Source organism: Xenopus laevis, chromosome 1L, assembly GCF_017654675.1.
Source record: "Xenopus laevis strain J_2021 chromosome 1L, Xenopus_laevis_v10.1, whole genome shotgun sequence".
In the NCBI taxonomy this organism is placed as follows: Eukaryota; Metazoa; Chordata; class Amphibia; order Anura; family Pipidae; genus Xenopus; species Xenopus laevis.
In genome coordinates, this window is record NC_054371.1 from 160,534,600 (window position 1) to 160,555,644 (window position 21,045).

General features: G+C 34.9%; 1 protein-coding gene across 2 annotated transcripts in view; it reads left to right on the forward strand.

Moving 5' to 3' along the window:
* LOC108715734 (unconventional myosin-XVIIIb) overlaps positions 1–17,672 on the forward strand; it is a 292,122-nt gene extending 274,450 nt beyond the window's left edge. For both annotated transcript variants that reach the window (XM_041566121.1, XM_018261163.2), the window contains 2 exons: positions 10,756–11,954; positions 17,500–17,672. In XM_041566121.1, the coding sequence (XP_041422055.1) occupies positions 10,756–11,954; positions 17,500–17,513 (1,213 nt within the window). In that variant the 3' untranslated portion in view covers positions 17,514–17,672. The remainder of the gene's footprint in view (positions 1–10,755; positions 11,955–17,499) is intronic.
* Positions 17,673–21,045: the final 3,373 nt, after the last annotated feature.

Below are 21,045 nucleotides of genomic sequence, written 5' to 3' on the forward strand. Positions count from 1 at the left end.
ACGCATCCTTTGCAAGTCTGAATTTGCTGCTACTGGGGTGTATAAAGATGGTTTTACAGCACACGGAGTATTAAAAAGACTAGTATAAAGCCTTTCTTGCTGCTTTTAATTTCAAAAAAAGAAAACATAATATAATTACCTTTATATACCTTAATGTGACTACACAAAGTAGTGATTACTTAAACATACAGTTACTAGAAACCCATTATCCAGAAATCTCTGAATTTTGGGAAGACCATCTCCCATAGACTCTATTTTGATCAAATAATTCAATATTTGTAAAGAAAAATACAATATATTTCTAATAGTATCTAGAAGAAGACAGTACTTTGTAATTGAGTATAATTAATGATTAAATAATTTTGAAGTAAACATAAGGTATGGAGATCTACAGAAGGACCTCTTATCCGGAAAGCTCCAGGTCCTGAGCATAACTGTACCTGACTGTACCTTGATTTATCCATTTGGTATATTGTTGTAGTTGTATTTGTATAATATTTGCTTTATTACAAACATGTCAAAAAACATATTATTATTTCCATATTTAATAGTGAGACTGCCAATACCAGACTTTTGGGACTTCATTTAATCTTTATAGTGATCTTTGACTTAATCATCTGAAAACTAATTCAGACGATTTAGAATGCCAAAATCAGACACAAAAATGGATGAAAAATATTGAAATGAAATACTAATATATCCCTTTTTTTTGTCTTGATGTGTTCCGTCTACAACAACTTTTCTGAGTCTTCTTTAAGTCCAGTTGCTTTAGGCTTAATTCTACTAGATGCAGCTATGGGATTCATTATCTGGAAAGCCGTTATCCGGAAAGCTCCAAATTATGAGGCCATCTCCCATAGTCTCCATTTTAATCAAACAATTCACAATTTTTAAAAAAAATCTCTGTAATAATTACACAATTCTTAGTTAACTTATCTCCCATAGTCTCCATTTTAATCAAATAATTCACATTTTAAAAAAAAAAATCTCTGTAATAATTAAACAACTCTTAGTTAACTTAGATATAAGTGCCCCTTATTGGAGGCAGGAAACACCTATTGGATTTAATTCATGTTTACATTTTTTTAGTAGACTTAAGATATGGCGATCCAAATTACAGGAAGACCTTTAATCCAGAAACCCCCAGGTCTCAAGCATTCTGAATAACAGGATATCCATAGCAGGTCCTATACATGTACTGTAAATCATGACCTGGATGAATAAAAGTCTTCATAGACATTTTGATGCATTCTCAGTTTTCAGAGTACTCCGTATTATGCCCACTAATGTGTGGCAGAAAAACTAATGATTACACTCTCTTTTTGGTGGAAAACTACCAAAATGTTTAGTAAATCAATACTTGAAACTGAATACAATCCTATATCACTCACTGCTATTTGCGTTTTCCAAGGAACTTTAAATATAATAAGAAGTTATATACAATTAGTATTCTGAGCTTTAGAATATAAATAGACACTTCACTACACATCTTAAATAATTATGTCATGACCAAAATCATTTACTAAGTAAATACACTATGTGAAAGTTTATGAAATCTGATTTTTAAAACAGTTAGAATTGTTTGTATAATGTAAATGATCAGCTCACTATACCTCCTGCAAGATCTCCCCTATCTTCCCTGCAGTTCTATCTGAGGCAGGCATCCTGGATTTCACTGGCTCCTCCTACCTATATCTTCCCAGCCAACTGTAGCTCTGAAATCTCGCACATGCTCAGTTGAAATTCCTTGCTTGCTTATCAACCCTTCTAAGCTATTTTCAAATCGGCCTAACCTCTGTGTTAGCTGCTGTTCAGTAGTGCTGCCACCTGCTGAAAGTTAGTGTGTGCCCTTCATTTGCATAATGACTTTACCAGCAGGATAAGGAAATATCCTGATACTTCTAGTGGAGGAGTTTACTTAAACAAGGCATTCTGGGTAGAATACTCAAAGTAGTGTTACAATCTGAGCATGCTCCTGAAATTTGCATATTAGAGTCTCGGTTATAGTTACAGTATGGCCTCCCTCAGTGAAAGAACCCATTTGACAATGTAAGGGATTTTTCTAAAACCTGCAGTTTTTTCGAAAAACTATATATGTAGTTTGATTAAACGTGTTTAGCTTGTACTGGTCAGATTGTTAATATGTGTTTGATTTTGGCTGTGATAGGTGCCCTTTAAGTAAGACTGGACACCATCAGTTTGACCTATTCCTTGACACTGGGTAGGAAGTAATGGAATGGAGTGGTGCTATTTTAATGGCCTTTGGTCTTAGCATCACTGGCTGGGGGAGTGGTTAGAGGTACTAGAGATCAGTAGAATCTTGGTGTCTGGTTAGCAAAGACTTACTGGTTGATATCCAGTTCAATCTAAAGTGGTTATCATAAGTACAGTTTTTTCAAAACAACATCAAAAAGTAGATACTCCCATGCCCATTGCTGTAGCCATTTAAGCATGGTAGTTTTCATACAACGCTAAATAAATATCAGATAATTGCTCTTCAATTGCCATGAGTTTCATTTTTTTTTTTTTAATAAATTGTTTTATTTTTCTTTTCAAAATATGGACATTTGGTTTCTCAGTCAGCAGTTCTTGGCTGATTTTCATAAACCTACTTCATTCTGTTTGCAGATTGTAAATCGTTTTTCATTTTACATGCAGCCCTTACAGAAAATAGCTAGAAATAAATGACTGTTTTTTAACCATCATTTTTTTTTTCCCATGGCACTTTTTTCACATCTGCTAGAGTGAAAAAAGATAAAGCCAGAGATTAGAAGTAAGGCATTGCATTAGCTATAGAAAAGAAAAATAGCTGTTATAGGTGAAAGCAGGTACATGCCTTTCACTATATCCCCTTGCCACTTATCATAATGAAGCTTACATTCTATAGAGGTTAAATCGTACATGTATTTAAGGTAATGGATTTGAAAGGAATGTACTGTGCACTTGAAGCGTCTGCATCCATTTTAAACCCATATCCCTGGTGGCTTTACCAAGTTTGTTCAGCAAAGACTATGATAGGAATTACAAGATGAATCTGCTGAAACTGTTCTCATAACACATTTCCTTGGGGTGGACAGATAAAAAGACTTCTGTGAACTACACTATACATCTGTTTTTTAAATTGTTCCCATTAAGTATTTGGTCCGCTTTAGCCTAACCAAGTTTGAACATGATCAATAAGAGTTACAGAAGGGAAGTGTACTGCAAATGCAAGGGAAGATCTCTCTAGACTACATGGATTTACAACAAGAGCATAATATATGACTTTCATTATAAACAGGTGCTTTGTTACATATTGGGTGTTTGAATATATATCAAGTCCATTTGTGGGTATTATTAAGGCAAAGGTGTAGTATTAGAGCTATTGTATGTTTGTCACCCACCGGTTTACATAAATCCCAGTAGGAATGTAACTTTGAACATTTTGTCCTCTGTGCAGAAGAAGATTAACTCCAGGCAATACATTTCCTGTCTTCCATTACCCTTACACTGACACATTGTGCTATGTGATCTATTTGTGATTCCTGATAGATGTATATAAAATGCATATGTGGGTAAGATGTGGGTAAGATGAGTATAGTTGCGCTGAATCCAGGATTCCTTTAGGGATTCAGCCAAAAGATAAAAACAATGACAATTTACAATACATGTAAGAAAGCCCTTATTCAGAAACCTGTTAACAGAAAGCAGTGAATTATGGGAAGGCCATTTACAACAGAGTCTGTTTTAGGGATGCACCAAATCCAGGATTCGGGTTGTGATTCCGCCAGGATTCTGCCTTTTTCAGCAGGATTTGGATTTGGAATCCTTCTGCCAGGCTGAACTGGATCCTAATTTGCATATACAAATTGGGGCAGGATGGGAAATTGCATGACTGCTTGTCACAAAACAAATAAGTAGAAAATGTTTTCCCCTTCCCACCCCTAATTTGCATATGCAAATTAGGATTCAGATTCGGTTCGGTATTCGGCCAAATCTTTCACGAAGGATTCGGGGGTTCGGCCGAATCCAAAACGGTGGATTCGGTGCATCCCTAGTTTTAAGCAAATTATTTCCTTTTATTATGTAATAATAAAGTAGTACTTTGTACCTGATCCTAAGTGAGCTGCATGTATCCAGAAAAACTGTTCTATTGGGTTTTATTTAATGTTTAAATTATTTTTATTAGAATTATGGTATGGAGATCCAAATTACAGACAGATCCCTTATCTGGTCTCTAGATGAATGAACTCACAACTGGAATGTTTTGTTATTTAAGAAAAAATTCAAATCAGCGAGTTCAGAGTTCACAACCTGAAAACTTGAATTGATCAAGTTTTCTGCAACAAAAACCTTGAATCTAGGGATGCACCGAATCCACTATTTTGGATTCGACCTCTGAATCCTTCACAAAAGATTTGTCTGAATACCGAACCGAATCCAAATCCTAATTTGGATATGCAAATTAGGGGTGGGAAGGGGAAAACCTTTTTTACTTCCTTGTTTTGTGGCAAAAGTCACACGATTTCCCCTCCCCACGAATTCGGTTTAGCCGGGCAGAAGGATTCGGCCGAATCAGAAACCTGCTGAAAAAGGCCGAATCCCAAACCAAATCTTGGATTCGGTGCATCCCTGCTTGAATCACTCAAATTGATTGAATTTTCGGGCAAGACCCTCTGAAAAAACCCTGAACATCATGAAGGCTATTAACATCTTCTAATTGTTCAAGGGACCTCTGCTATTGACTCCTGCATGACTTCAACAGGTTTTAGATTTTTCAGATTCCAGCTATTTCCAGGGTCGAGATCTTGTTTTTTTTTTTTAAAAAAAAACTTGAAGATCTTGAGGTTTTTAACTCGAAAAATGTCCTTGAAAACTTGAGTTTTCTTGGAAAACACAACTCAATCCTTAATAAATCAACAATGCCCATAAAAGTCAACAAATCGTTGTCCACATGTGACTCAGTTTTGTTGTGTTCAGATTTCAATAATTTCTATAAGCAACTCTTTCAGTTCCTACAAAATTGGATAAATTAGGTAAGATTTTTATTAAAGAGAATATTTCTTCTCAGAATATCAACTTCCTCCGAGAATCCTAGATGTCATGCATCGAATAAGTGATGTATTTATAAAAAATAGATATATGATATTTCTTTTATACACTTATTTCTTGTTTTACACAAACACACTAGGCATAAGAACCATTTATAAACTACAACTGTAAAAAAACATGGAAATAACAGAGCAACTTAATACTAAACCATTAATATTGCATTTACTCTGATGCAAATCTATCTGGACCATGCAATGACTTAAATTATGCCCTTTTAGCTTTGTCTGAAGTTTGGGCTTCTATTTTTATTTTGTTAGATTGAATTTGATTGAATTTGTTAGATTGAATTTGATTAATCTACAGTTACAAGGGCTCATTTTCCAAGTCAATCACAAGGGCAAAGCTTTGAAGTATATGCAATATTGTACTTGTGTGGATCCTATTCTCAAAGCGTTGTTCAAAATAAGGGAATTTTTAAATTACTGGCAGCTGAGACTTTGAAGTAATTCCAGGGTTCCATTTGTCTCTTGCACCCATAGCAGCAACTGACTCCATTATCTGATGATAATGTCATTACTGACTCCATACTGACAACATTTACATACAAAGGCAGTAAGATAAAAAGCTGTAATTCTGATATACAGGCTGCATTTTGGGTAAAATCATACTGAAGTGCCTGAATTTTGCACTTTGTATATTATACTATATTCATAAATAACCTGTACAAAGTAAAATTTTAATTTTGATAATGGGAATATTAATTGGATTTACTTTAAGTTCTTAGTAGCTCTTTGTCTTGTGTTTTTCTGTTTACTATTTTTGGTTATCACTGAATGGAAATGTCATGAGAGTATGTCTCCAGAAATGTTCCAGTAAACTGTGAGATCATAATAGCTGTTATGCAAATAGTTACAATCTTGTACATATGTAACTTTATATGACATATAATACATAAAAGCCATGAATATCTTGTAAATTATATCCTTATAAATGGTGAGTTCTGATGTCATCAGTTATAAACGGTGAGTTCTGATGTCATTTCTGTCACATGACTCACTGAAACTTGTGTATTATAATAAATAAAGTACCCCCAGTTGCAAAATATGAGGATATCAGAAGTTACCTCGTTCCATGACCTGTATATATATATATGTATATATATATATATATATATATATATATATATATATATATATATATATATATATATATATATATATGTATATATAAAAATATATATATATATATATATATATATATATATATATACCGTGTGTATATATATATATATATATATATATATATATATATATATATATATATATATATATATATATATATATATATATATATATATATATATATATATGGTCATGAAACTCCTCGGTAACTTACAATATCTTTATATTTTACAAGAGGGGGTACTTTATTCACTATATAGTACAGTCATTCAATGGCAGCTGTGTAGTGTGGCCTTGGAGCAATATCACCATCTTGGAGAACAGCTTAAACATTAATACAATAATTATTGGAGTCTGCTAAACTTGTAAGATGATGTACACTAAAATTATACTTTTTTTAACCGTGAGCAACATTCAAAAGTAAAAGAAGTTGGAAAGCAACATAATCATGGGAAATGTTCCTGGGGTGCCAAATAAGGGCTTTGATTGGCTATTGGTAACCTACAGGAGGCTCTGTTTGGCAGTACACCTGGTTTTTATTCAACAGAAATTTGCTTTCAAGCCAAATATTAAAAAATAAGCAGCTGCTTTGAAGCCACTGGGAGCAACATCAAATTTTGCTCATGAGCCACTGATTGGAGATCAGTGCTATAGATAATACAGAAAAGCAAGGAATGTTATTACGTTCCAGTTTTTATGACAGTACAAAAAACAAGTTTAGCATATTAAACACTAAACAACAGTATTATGTTGACTATATTTTTGCATATCGTGATTCTATCAAACCACCAGTTCTAAAACTGTAGACACCATCGTATTAGAACATGTTTCAGAACTAATCTAACATCAATACTGACCAATCTTGCTTGAAAGAACAAAGTACAGCAGGAAGCAAATTAACTGAACGGCACCTCCCCACAGTAATTAAAGGTTATTAACCTTCAGATATAGTGTATTTTTGTAGTATAGCTAGTTTAGCCTCATGCTTATAAACAGAAAAAGCCACGGCCCTTGTAGGATTTAGACTAATTTATCCTTCTACTACCTAACATGAGTGACAGAATTTATATTGCAGTTTGTTGTCTCCCTGGTGCGAGGGTTCAGCTTATGATTGATCATATAGACACATTATTGGGTGGAGCTTGGCATGACTCAGCTACCTTAGTACATATTAGTACTGATGACAAAGTGCATGTTAGATGAAAACCTTAAATCGCTAGTACAGGGATCTTAAATCTAAGTGTAAGAAAAATGGTTTTATAATGTCTCTACCCTATGGGTAGAGATTTATTCTGTGGACATGAACAGAGAAGGAAAATGATCTTTAAAATGTTTCCCACTAAGCAAGGAAAACCATTTTGGTTTAATAGAATCGTTAGCAGTGAATTTGTTAAGAATGAAATATGCATGTAAGGTATTCACATGAGCTTGGACAGCCAAAACATTTATAGTATAATGAGGCCAATAAAGCATGCAAAAATAGATACTAAAAAGAGCATTACCTCAAGGAATAAAATAAATCCTAAATAATTTTTTGAATATTTAAATAGCAAAAAAAGTAAGCAAGAAGTGGTTGGACCCTTCATATAAGAGGGCAGTCAATTGATTGAGGAAAACAGGGATATTTTGATGTATTTTTGTCTGTTTACACAACTGAGAAACAAGCAAATCAACGCTTCATTTTTAATAGCCTGATTATAATAATTTAACCATTGGCTGGTTGACTCAGGGCAAAATTCAAAAGAGACTAGAACATGTTAAAGGAAACAAAGATCCCTTTCAATGGTACTAAATGATTTAAGCTCTGTGATTGTCAAACCACTTTGATACTTTGATGTCTGGCATGGTGCTGAGAGATTGTTGCTAATGCGGTGCTATTATTCCCAAAGCCTATAAACAATAGGTCTGTTATTGGATGTCAGTGGTAGGGAAGCTTATTGAGGGGTAATAAGACATATGATGCTTGTATACATTGCAGATCCCAATACTATGAGTTTGTGCCAGTGCTATTTTATTCACAATAGATCTTGCCAGAAAAATATAATTGCCTTCTGTGAGGAGATGAGCAGAAACCTAGACATTGTGGTCGCAGTGAATGTGATCTTCTTTTGATACAGTACCATACAGAATATTACTGAATAAAGTAAGGAATCTTGGCCTGGAACATAATATTTGTATTTGGATAGAGAAGTGTCTAAGAAAACAAAGAGTGGTGAGAAATGGAACATTTTCTAATTGGTGTTTTAAGGGTTCTCTCCTTGGTCCTTTGCTTAAAGTTGATACTCAATTGTGCAAATCTTTCATGCAGGATACTGTCACTAAATTGGAGAACTGGGTCGCAAATTGTCAAACAAGTATTCATGTTTATGAATAGTAATGGGTGAATTTATTTGGCAGGCACAAATTCGCAGCAAATTTCCACATTTTGGCGCCGGCAAATAAATTAGTAAAATTTCAGAGAATTTTGACGCCAGTGACAATTAAACGAATGCCCATTAACTTTAATGCACATCAAATTGGCACCAGCATCGGAATTTTTGCCAGAGTAAATTTAAAAACCCGCAAATTGAAGCCAGACGTCAAGATTCACTCTTTGTGAATTTTTCGCTTTTGTGAATTTTGTGGGAAATTTGCAAATTTTCAGCAAAGCGAAACGGGACTAATTCGCACATCACTATAGTTATGAGCTAAATGGTAGTATGTTTGGGGCTTCCATAATTAAAAAGGATTTTCGGATTTTTTTGGATAACAGATTGTAACTCTAGGCAGTGTCACACAGTGTTCATAAAGCAAATGAAGTGCTGTCATAAAAAGGACATTAACTCAAGGGAAGAAAAAAAAAGTTTTGCCTTTTTATAGATCCATCAAGAGGCCTCCCTTTGAGTATGTTGTGCAATTATGGTCCTAATCCTCAAGAAGGGTATTATTGAGCTGTAAACATTGCAGATATGTGCAGTTAAATTGGTAAATTGGCAAATGGAACAATAAAATACAAGAAGAGACTGTCAAGGTTGGGGTTGTTTTCTTTGGAGAAAAAGATGCTTGTGAGAGGACATGATAACTCTTTACAACAACATTAGAGCACATAAAGCCCTGCCCCAAGCTCTCTTTTCTGCCTGTGAAGATGGTAATAATATAATTGGCAAATACTTTACAGAATCAAATATTATTTGTTCTAATATTCTGTGTTCCATAAAAATGGCATATTACATTTTATATATATATATATATATATATATATAATATATATATATATATATATATATATATATATATATATATACACGGTATGGGACCTGTTATCCAGAGTGCTCAGGACCTGGGATTTTCCAGATAAAGGATCTTTCCATAATTTGGGTCTTCATGCCTTAAGTCTACTAGAAATTCGTGTAAACATTAAATAAACGCAATAGGCTGGTTTTGCTTCTAATAAGGTTTAATTATATCTTAGTTGGGATCAAGTACAAGCTACTGTTTTATTATTATTACGGAGAAAAAGGAAATCATTTTGAAAAATTTGGGTTGTTTGGATAAAATGGAGTCTATGGGAGACAGCCATTCCGTAATTCAGAGCTTTCTGGATATCAGGTTTACGGATAAGGGATCCTATACCTGTATATATATATATATATATATATATATATATATATATATATATATATATATATATATATTATATATATATATATATATATATATATATATATATATATATATATATATATGTAACTATATACAGTATATTTCTATGTTTTCTGAATAAGTGTCTTCCTTTTTCTATATTTCTCTACAAAATGCAACCATTTACATAGTACCTAAAAAAGGTAATTTGAAAAAATTACCATATTATTCTTAAAATCCTATTTTACCCAAAAGGGATGAAAAGATAATCTTCTTGGTCCCAGTTGTTAAAATGAGCTAAATTGCAACCTACTCATTCTGTTCTTTGTTGCATGTACCACATAATCCCCTTAGATTGCTATCTCTGAACAGCAAATCACAGATTATTTATTTCACTGCTGATATTTTATATTCCTTCAAAGCATTAACTATTGCCTCTACCTGCACCATTCAGCACATATTGATGCTATATGAATAAATCACAGTTATCTGAAGATGTTTTTCTTTATTATTGTATAATGGTGACCCCTACATATTACAATAATTTGCAGAATATTTTCAAGAGTGCTAATTTGTTTACACTTTATATGATTTCCAAATTAACCTTATCATGGTATATGCCTGTTCTTTCTGAGCATGTACATTATTTGTATATAAGTACATTATCAAGTTATTTATTGGGTTTATGGTTTAGTAAGAACAGATATGTGAGCCACAATTATCAATCTACTAATTTATCCCTTTTTTAAGCAGGGATATATATATAAAAAGTTACCCATTACCACATTCAGGGTCATACAACACTATTTATAGCATTTTTTTTTTATTAATTTGTGTCTGCTGCTGCTTCTAATCATGTATATATCATACTATTCTCATAAGAAGCATCAATTAATCAATCAATCTCAATTATGTTTTGCAGGCTGAAGGAAATGAAAGATGAAGATATAAGTAGACCTAGTTCATCATTAAGTAGTAGAGGAAAACTTTATGGAAGCAATGTTACGGCTGTTGAATCTGAGAACATAGTAAAACAATCTGATCTTAAGGCTGGGAACCTAACCCCAACACTAAATCGAAAATTCACTTCACCAACTGAAGATACATATTCAAGATCATCTTCTGCTCTTTCTGACTTCCTAGATGAGCTTAGAAAGAAGAGATCTGCTGAAAAGGATCAAACATCCCTAGTTTTAGAAGATACCTCTTCATTACCTATTTATAGGACAACTGGTGCTTCATCACTCAGACGCTGCACAAACCTGAAAAATGATGATGATGATGATTTCTCCTTAACATTAGGGAAGATTTCAGATGAGAGGCCTTCTATGAGTAAAGGGTTAATGCGTTCAGCAAGTCTTCGCTGCTTGCCATCAGAAGGCAATGACCCCACTATGTCACCAGCATTAAAAAAAATGGCAAAGTTTGGATCCTGTGAGTCTCTTCAAAATCCTCATAGTACAGTAGGCATCAAACAATCATCAGTTTTAGAAGAAGACAGTGTTCCTTCAAGGCTTAAACCTTGGAGAAAATGTATTGAAACCCCAGTTGAGGAAGCTGCAGAAAATGATTTTGGGAAGCAACCTCTTGTTTTTCAAAATAAACGGTTTTCCAGTTTAACAGATGAGGATAATGATGATAGTTCAAGCTATCACACCAAGCTACCAAGTCTTCGTTATGAGAGGAAATTGCCAGATGATGGTGATGACATCCTCCCAGCTCTTCGAAAGGCTGAGTCAGTTCAAAATATATCAAAATATTCCAGGGATAGAAAAGAAGGCCAGAGGCCACTGAGTGTTCATTTTGGAGACCTGCCTTTAAATGAGCACAAACTTTCCTCTGGTGGCTTAAAAAGTGCATTAAAGAAAAGTTCAAACATTAGGGAAGATCTCGGCAATCTCTCAGATTCATCATCATCTTCTGGTTCAGTAATCTCTTGCAAAAGTGCAGACAGCATCAAAATGCGGCCACAGTTTCAAAGACTAGAAGGAGAAGGCCATTCTGGGAAAGCAGTGACTTCAGAAATGGCCCAGGAAAGTAAAAGGCCGGAAGCAGAAGGCAGTGAAGATGATGTAACTAGCATAATGATGAAGTATCTGAGAAAAAATGAAGAAGAACAAGGTAAACACAAGTCACATTCTAAAAATGTTAAGTTTATGAACATGCAATAGAAAGTTGTGCTCACCACTCATTTTAAGGTATTTAAATATTTGAGCTATCAATCAAATATTATCTGCCCCGCCTCTATGCCTGAGGCAAAGAGGTGGGGCAGTCAATTACTTTCACTTTCCATTCAGCACTTCCTACATATCACTGCACTTTTCACATTGTCCCTTCCCTCCTCAGGCTCCATAATTATGTAGGGCATTGTGCATTGGCATTACATTCCCCATTCTGGGGCTTACACAAGATTTTTAGGGTGATACAAAATTAATCTTATTGTGTCCACAAAATGGCTCCTGCCTGCTTGCTGTGATAGTGTAGTTCCAAGACTGAAGGAATTATACATATAGTGTAAGTAAAGTTTATTTCAGCTAACATGATGATAAAGAATTTGGAATTATTTTTTAGGGTGACAGGTCCCCTTTAAGCTACTAAAAATGCCCTACCCTTTAAACAAAACAGGGATTGCTTGTCCATATATTGCAATATACAGTTGCAATATATGAAAGCCATAAAGCACAAAATGTTTTAATGCACCCCTGCTTAATGTTTTTAAACATTAGTGGTGAGCACAACTTTCCCTTGTTTGTAATAATTTATACAGGAGCAGTGACCAGCTCTATGTTGTATCTCCCATCATTTCCAGCTATAGTCAGGTGATCCCACTGGTGGCCTATAATATAAGTTTGGGAGTTTTACTTTGAAAGCAGCAAGTAAGTGGTGGGTAAAACTTAGTCCCTGTGTAAAATGTATAATGAAGCAATTGAATTCTTAATGAATCAGATGAAAGTTGAGCATAGGACTGGCCATACCAGGGATGACTTTGAAGTAGTTGGCCGGCTTGATTATATTGCATTATATTATTTTTTTAGTAGCTTAAGGCACAAAATGTTTCAATGTCCTTAATATATTGATAATGGGTTGAGTGCAGTGGACCTCTTGTGTAAGTTTCTCAACAAAGAATTGGTCATTTTATGCTCGGTTTGAAAGTATTACAGAATAAGCATTTACATATTAATACAGAGAAGAAACCACACATTTTCAATAGGGCACTATAACATTGAAATGTAATTCCTTTGGACAAATATTAGCAACATTATTATGTTATGTCATTTTGACTTTTAGTACAAACTATGTTACCGCTGTTAAAAATCAAGAATCAAATCATTACTGCTAATCACTGACAATTTGTGATCCAATCAGCTGCTAAGTGAATTCGATCAGTTGATTTTTCCAACGTGTATTGGCATAAGCTTGTTTAGCTCATTTATGAAAGTAGCTCAAGTACTATATTTTAGAATTTAAACAGTGTCAAGGACAACTAGACTCCTATTTAAATATATAGATTATTTTCTGCCCATTAGTGGTCTACCATAAATGAATTGAAAGAAAAACATTTCCTTTATATGTAATGTTATTTATGTAGCACTGGTAGTATATATGTAGTGGTATAGTACATGTTGTATATGCAGTTGTGGTATACATATCAAACAATACAACAGACAAAGAGAACAATGAAACAAACACAACATACACAGAATTACATTTAACTTTGTGTTAAGTGGCACAGGATAGTGTAGGCCCTTGTCAGTAAGAGGTTACAGTATCTGTAGACAGGGGATTTGTAGACATAAATAAAAGGGTGACAGTTGCTTCAATTCACAGTGTATAAGTACCTACACTGAATTAGATACAGTTCTCATATTCTGCACACTATAAGGCTGTGGTTATTGAGGTTAATTTAGCCAGGTCTTTATAGTGTAAGATCGTAAGCAGAGGATGCAAAATGCATATATAGTGAGCCTGCAAAGTTGAAAATAAATATTTGTTTGCATTATGAAACCAGTCAGAATCATTCCTGAATGATATTTGCATTTCTTTATCCATTTCATTAAATCTTTTCATTATCATGAACAGGCTGACAAAAACCATGCTATATGCTTCATTAGCCAACAACTCTTTCTCAGTCAGCACAGGCATGCCGTTCTTGTAGGTATGAAGCTGGAAAAAGTAATTTAACAAATAGAAGACAGGGCTAAAGGTTGCAGATAATTACGAAGATCTTCACTTTTCTCCACAATAAAATTGTGCACTATGACTCCTTATTTTGTCAATATAACCTGTAATAAAAATCATTGATTCACAGGTCTGCAAATTGTTTTGGCAATACAGTTGTCTGATATTTGACCACTGGCTTGTGGTAGAACAATACTGAAAATATTATTTTGCACCCTTGCCACACACAAAACATTATATTGACAAGGAGACTCCTTAATTGACCCTTCATCTTCAGCCTTTCCATTGAACCCTATTGTTACATACCGTAATGAAACACTAGGAGCCAGAAATGGTGTAAAATGACCACAGCATTTATTAACATTTTATCAAATAAATAGGACCTTGCCAGCCTCACCCCAAGGCAATATTCAAAACCAGAATTCCATAAGGGATCGCTACTGCTGCTCCTCACTTGAGCTCAGCACTATGTCATTATATCCACCACTTAGTATTAGGCTGCCTCTACCTACAGAGAGGAGGAGAGCAGGAGCTGCATCTCCCACCATAAAAGAAGTTCAGCAGCCCTGCTGTCGGCCCGAAATCTGCAGTGTGTCGATGATAGGATAGGATAGGATGATAGGCTGTTACCTAGCACAAGCAGTAATAGCGTCTGTATCAATCAACCCACTGTGCAGTCACATGAGAGAACCTCCTTTCTCCCTCTTCTAAATTTGCCTGTGCAGTACTCTGGCAAGGTCCTACTACTGCTGTGACAAATAAAAACTTAAAAACAGTATCATATATCCACTGTTTTGATCCAGAGGAAGGAAAAAAAAAACAGCCTTAAGCCACTGCCAATTATGCCTCAAGAAGGAATAAATTCCTTCCTGACCCCAATGGAAAACATTCCCTGGATCAAGCGTTTGACATTCATTTAACATGAATTATAACATGAAAACTTTCTCATGTTTATACTGTATAACAGTACCAAAACCACAGTATATGCAGGAATACATCCACATTTGCTTATTAATAGATAATATGAGAGCATAAAAAGAAACTCCTGGCATTTCATAAAATATGCAATAAAGGGGAGGGTGGGTGGGATGTTTGATCTGTGCCTCTCATCAGTAAGTGCATAATTCACTTTCAGTGACCATGGCACAAGCTGCATGTTGATAAGGAAACGGACGCTGGCGTCCATTTTTTTTTTGACGTCTGCAAATTTTTGCGGCGGTTTTGTGAATTTATTCGCCCGTGGCGAATTGCGGAAATTCGCACCTGGCGAATAAATTCACCCATCATTATACATAAATCCATACGAAACCTAAAGGCTGTATGGTAATCTACTGCCAAAGAAAAAAGGAAAAGAAGCCAGACTTCATAATTTCAAATGGTTTTCAAGCAAGGAAAAAAATGCACTAAATCAGCAAAAAAAGAAAATCTTCTCTGCACAGAGATTCAGTTTGTACTAGATGAAAGTGGCCTAATATATCGGAATTTTATTGGTCATGGGTGAAAAAAAGACTTCATTACTGCCTTCACTTCTGGAGAAAATACACAAAGTAATACACAGACAAATGAGAGACATTTAAAAAGCACAAGAGGGCAATGACAAAATAGATCATGAAAGACTAAAGAAGAAAAAAATGGTAAAAGTGGAATGACAGCAAATCATGTCACTTATTTTAAGGCAATGCATAAGGAAAATGATGGCTACAACAATAGGAATGAAAATGTGAGTATTTCAAGGCAACATTGCTATACTGTAAGAGTGATATTGTAGGAACATGAAATAGCTATCATGTTTCTACAATATCACCCTTTGTGTATAGTAGTTTCCTTGGGGGGAGAAGTTTCACATAGATTGAATGAAGGCTTTATATGAGTGTCCAAAAGCACTTTAATTAAATTTAAGCTATTCAGTTTAACAGTAGCACTAGCTAAATATATATAGAGACGGACAAGTGCTTTTATACAGGTCATGAAATTGCGAGGACTTCTAATATCCTCATATTTTGCAACAGGGGGTATTTTTTTTATTATAATACACAAGTTTCAGTGAGTCATGTGACAGAAATTACATCACTAAGCACCATTTAGTAGTATATCATTTACCAGATATTCATGGTGCTTATGTATTATATAGTGAATGAATACCGAGGAGTTCCATGGCCATATAAAAGCACGAGGCCGAAGGCCGAGTGTTTTTATACAGGTCATGGAACTAAGAGGTCATTTCTAATATCCTCATATTTTGCAACAGGGGGTACTTTATTTATTATAATACACAAATTTCAGTGAGTCATTTGACAGAAATGACATCACTAAGCTCTGATTATAACCAATGACATCACTAAGCATTGTTTATATAGTGAATAAATTACCCCCTCTTGTAAAATATAAAGATATTATAAGTGACAGAGGAGTTTCATGACCATATAAAAACACGAGGTCATGGAACTCCGAGGTAACTTCTAATATCCTCATATTTTGCAACAGGGGGTACTTTATTTATTATAATACACAAGTTTCAGTGAGTCATGTGACAGAAATGACATCACTACTCACCGTTTATAACTGATGACATCAGAACTCACCGTTTATATGGATATAATTAACAAGATATTCATGGCTTTTGTGTATTATAAGGATATAATTTACAGGATATTCATGGCTGTTGTGTATTATATGTATTGAATATCAGTGTACTGTAGGCAGACCAAATAGTTTGTTTTTGATGTAATAGTGAAAGTATGGATTTAACTTTGACCCAAAGAGTAGGTTTAAATATACATGTCTTGGGAAGCAGCATTGTTGCTCCACTTTATCATAAAACAGATGTGATGTATCTTTAAAGCTATTAAATATGAGCATATAAAAGATCCAAATAATTCACATTTGAATACAGTCCCCACATTACACAGAAGATCACCAATCTTAAAGAACTAATAGGGGCATTCCTTCAGTCAAACCTTTTGTGCAAACAGTTATTAACTTTAGATTGCCCCCAGTTAAGTTGCACTTACTTTTTTCACACCATAATATACGGCCATTTATTGAAGGAATATATATGCTATTGCTTGCTGTTGGAGAACAATCTGAATCTAAAACCAGGGCAAGTAACATCTTTATTAATGAAAACCATTGTCAGCTTCTAACAGAAATAGAAATCCATCTCTTAATATTTCCATTAGACAAATGTAAAGGAAAATTAAAAAGAAGGTTATGTTTTCCTTTAAGGTAGACACGAATAATGTCATATTTTCAAACCATTAATTTGCTGGCATTTAATGAATAACAAACTTTGATCCCAAATCACCATGACTAAATTGTAACCGTAATGAAAGCTTCTGATGGTCTTATCTCCAGCCGCAGCAAATTCATGAAGCAACGCTTATAATTGTTACTCCTTCCAAGATTAGCTGTGGTAACTGCCTCGGTTTGAGAACTGGAATGTAATGGCTTTCTATGTTAAGAAAGGTTTTGTTTTATTTTCATACAGGCTCCCTGAAATGAGAGATCTCAAGCCAGAGGAAGATGAAGAATATATTGTAAACTGCTTGGAAGTGTAGCCTGAATTTCACACGATGCTGTAAAGATGAATATATAGCTGGAAAATGAGGACACTGATCTGTAACATGTTTTGGTTTGTACAAATAAAGCTTTCTCACATTACTGAATTATTGGGTTTTTTATGTAAGTGTGACAATGGCACTAGTGGGTCCTGTATATTCATGTTCCTTCCAATAGTTTTTACTATTTATATTCATTTACAAAGTTTTAACGTATAAACTAAATACAGTGGTGAATTTCTTAAAAAGAAGGAACAGTTCAATAGCAAATGGTTGTTAAAATGTCATAGGGTACTGAACTGTAGTCTTTTATCTGTTGCTGACCTACACTCAGCCATCTAACTGCAATTGCCCTGTTCTACTGTAACCTCAGAGAGCAATCGTTTTTTGGATGCTGGGGTCAGTGACCCCCATTTGAAAACTGGGAAGATGAAGGCAAATAATTCAAAAACCACATGTGTCTTTGCCCTAAAAGTTAACTTGAAGGTGAACCGAGCCTTGTCTCCTAAATTAGCCTGCTGCCTATCATCCCCCATTCCTACACTTACCATGCTGCAGTATGATGACTTCCCTCAAATGAGAAGAGTATGCTTATCTAGAACATGCAATTAATATTGCCCCAGCCATCACATGACTTAGAGGCCCATTTATCAAAGTCCGAATTTAACTAATTATTTTCTGAAAACTACTCCGACCAAATCCGCACAGGTTTTTTCCCCTTGTTTATCAATACATTTTCTAAAAAATGTCCTGTGCAGGAAGAAACCCAAAAAAATCATGGAAAAAATAAATCATATTGAATCATACAAACTCGGATTTGTTTCTGATTTCTTCCTTAAACCATGAAATTTTCAGATTATTACATGAAACCGGCGCAACCTCAGCAGATCTGAGATTCCTGATTTTTGGATTCTGACTTTTTTCATCATTGGGGTATAATAAATGCAGAAAAAATCTAGGTTTTTTTTCCACTAAAATATATAGTAAAAAAACACAAATTTTTCAGGTTTTTGGCATTCGAACTTTAATAAATAATCCCCTTAAAGTGTATACTCTTTTGTGGTATAAGTGGACTACACTAGTATTATGGACCTAGATGTTGTTTCTGGCTTCACCAAAGTTCACTTTAGTTCACCTGGTAGAAAATTTTCTGTGCAAATTCTCCAGTATATTTTCTCTGTACAGTAGTAATTGGTAACATTCTTTGGATAATTTTGGCCATAAAGAAAAAATATATGTGGAAAATGAGTCTGCAGATGCAAAAGTGGCTGCTTTATCTTTATAATGAAAGTTCACCAGCCTGAACCTGAAGAAATTTCTCTTGATGAAAATTTGTTCTTGTGCTTTTAGTAAATTGAAAAATATTCACTAGAGAAATTTTACTTGGAGAAGAGATGTGAATTCATGCCAATGCAAAGAGAATGTTCACCACTATGAAGTTAATGCTCTAAATGTGTCCTATTCTCCTTTTAGTAAATTGGCGATGTTGAAGGGAATTAGCTTTTTTGGTAAATCTACTTTGAATTTTCACTTTCATGCCCTTTAGAAGAAGTGGGAGAATGTGCCAATGATAGGGGCTACATATTCTACTGTTTAAAGAGTCCTGTGCCCAAGTAAAACCTGCACTGCTGTAAAATATTTATATGCCACAGGTCGTTGCTCTGGTAAATACTAGACCTGCAGCTACTATCTTTCTGAGCACAAGCCTATGAAATAATATTGTTACTGCTTGGGTAGAACTAGAACCTCTATTTTAAACAGTAACACCTTCATAGAAACTAGAAGAAAAGTAAGAGAAAATAAATTATATCTTCTCCCCATATGAAGTTATGCGGGTAATTTATTGCTATTATCAATTTATTGACTGAGAAATGAAACTAATAACAAATCAAATTATATTTAAAAACTTGCTGCCTGCTCATTTATGTTGTGAGTAATACAATTAGGAAATGAGGAAGAATACATATTTTAAAACAAGAAACTTGATATATTTTCTTGGGAAACAAATACAGAGAAATGAAAGTCAGATTATTTATGTTTAACCTCAATGTTAAGAAAGGAAAAAGAAAGAAACAGGCACTTTATCTTTGAGGAACACACCGTTTCTAAGGTCCTTCTGCTTGGGGAGAGACACTAATCCTGCACAATCTGGACTGGCTTTTTTTTATTTGGGATACAAAGTACCTAACAGGAGTTATATGCAAATCCTTGAGCTATGTATTTAATAATTACACACAGGTCTTTAAATGAGTATTCCTTGTACTGGCAGACTATGTTTGTAAGAATTTCTTTCATCCAGATGTTTTTATCCTAATCTAAGCCTTCTGTGCACAGATCGCTTGAAGTCTAATTTTCTGCTTCTGGGCCCTTAACAGAAATGTGGCTCTGATCTATTATTCAGAAGGCTTGGGTCCCGGTGTTTTTTGGATAAGTGATCTTTTTGTAAAATGGAAAGCTATGTCTTACGGCCTCTTAAGAACATTAAAATGTTACAAGCTCAACAGCTTTGCCATCAGAATAGATTTATACCAGTTTAGTTAAAAATTAAGTACAAGGTATTTTTTTTATTGTATTGATAAAATGTGAATCAATGCAAAATAGCTTATTTAAATTGAAGGCTATTGGAAATAGAATTGCCAAGTTTTAGATCAGTGACAGTTCTGGATAATACATAGCATGCATGTCCTACTTAGGGATGTAGCGAACCGCCGATAATGTGTTCGCGAACGCCGTTCGCGAACACCGGCAAAAAATGCGAACAGTTCGCGAACAGTTCGCGAACTTCGAACATCCGAAAATCGTTCGATTCGAACGATCGAAGGATTTTAATCGTTCGATCGAACGATTTTCGTTCGAATCGAACGAAAATCGTTCGATTTTAGCGATCGAATGGTCGAATGGTCGAACGATTTTGACGCGAACGCCTATTGGCCTATTGGCGGACGCGAACAGCCGATGTTCGCGCGAACAAGTTCGCCGCCGAACAGTCCGCGACATCCCTAGTCCTACTCTATTCAAGTTGTACAGTCAGGACCGCCATCAGAAATCGCAGGGCCCCATACAACAAAATTTCCTGGGCCCCCTGGGCTGCGCCCACCGCAAGACCCACCTACAGGTCCGCCCTCCCCACCACACAGTAAAAAAACAAAAAAAATATTGGTGGCTAGAGTTCCCACATGTTAAAAAAAAAGAAAAAGATATTGGTTGTCAGAGCCCCCCATAAAAAAACATTTGTGGCCAGGGCCCCCCATTAAAAAATATTGGTGGCTAGGACCCCACATGAGAAAAAAAAAATTGGTGGCCAAAATTGGTGGCCAGCCCCCCCACACACATTTTAAGAAAATTGGTGGCCAGGGCCCCTTAAACGTCCATGCCTTACCGAAGTCAGCAGCTCTCAGAAAGATGGGGGGCCCGACTAATCAAGTAAGTGCGGCATGGCTGGGCCCCCTTACCCTCGGGCCCCCTACAACTCTCCC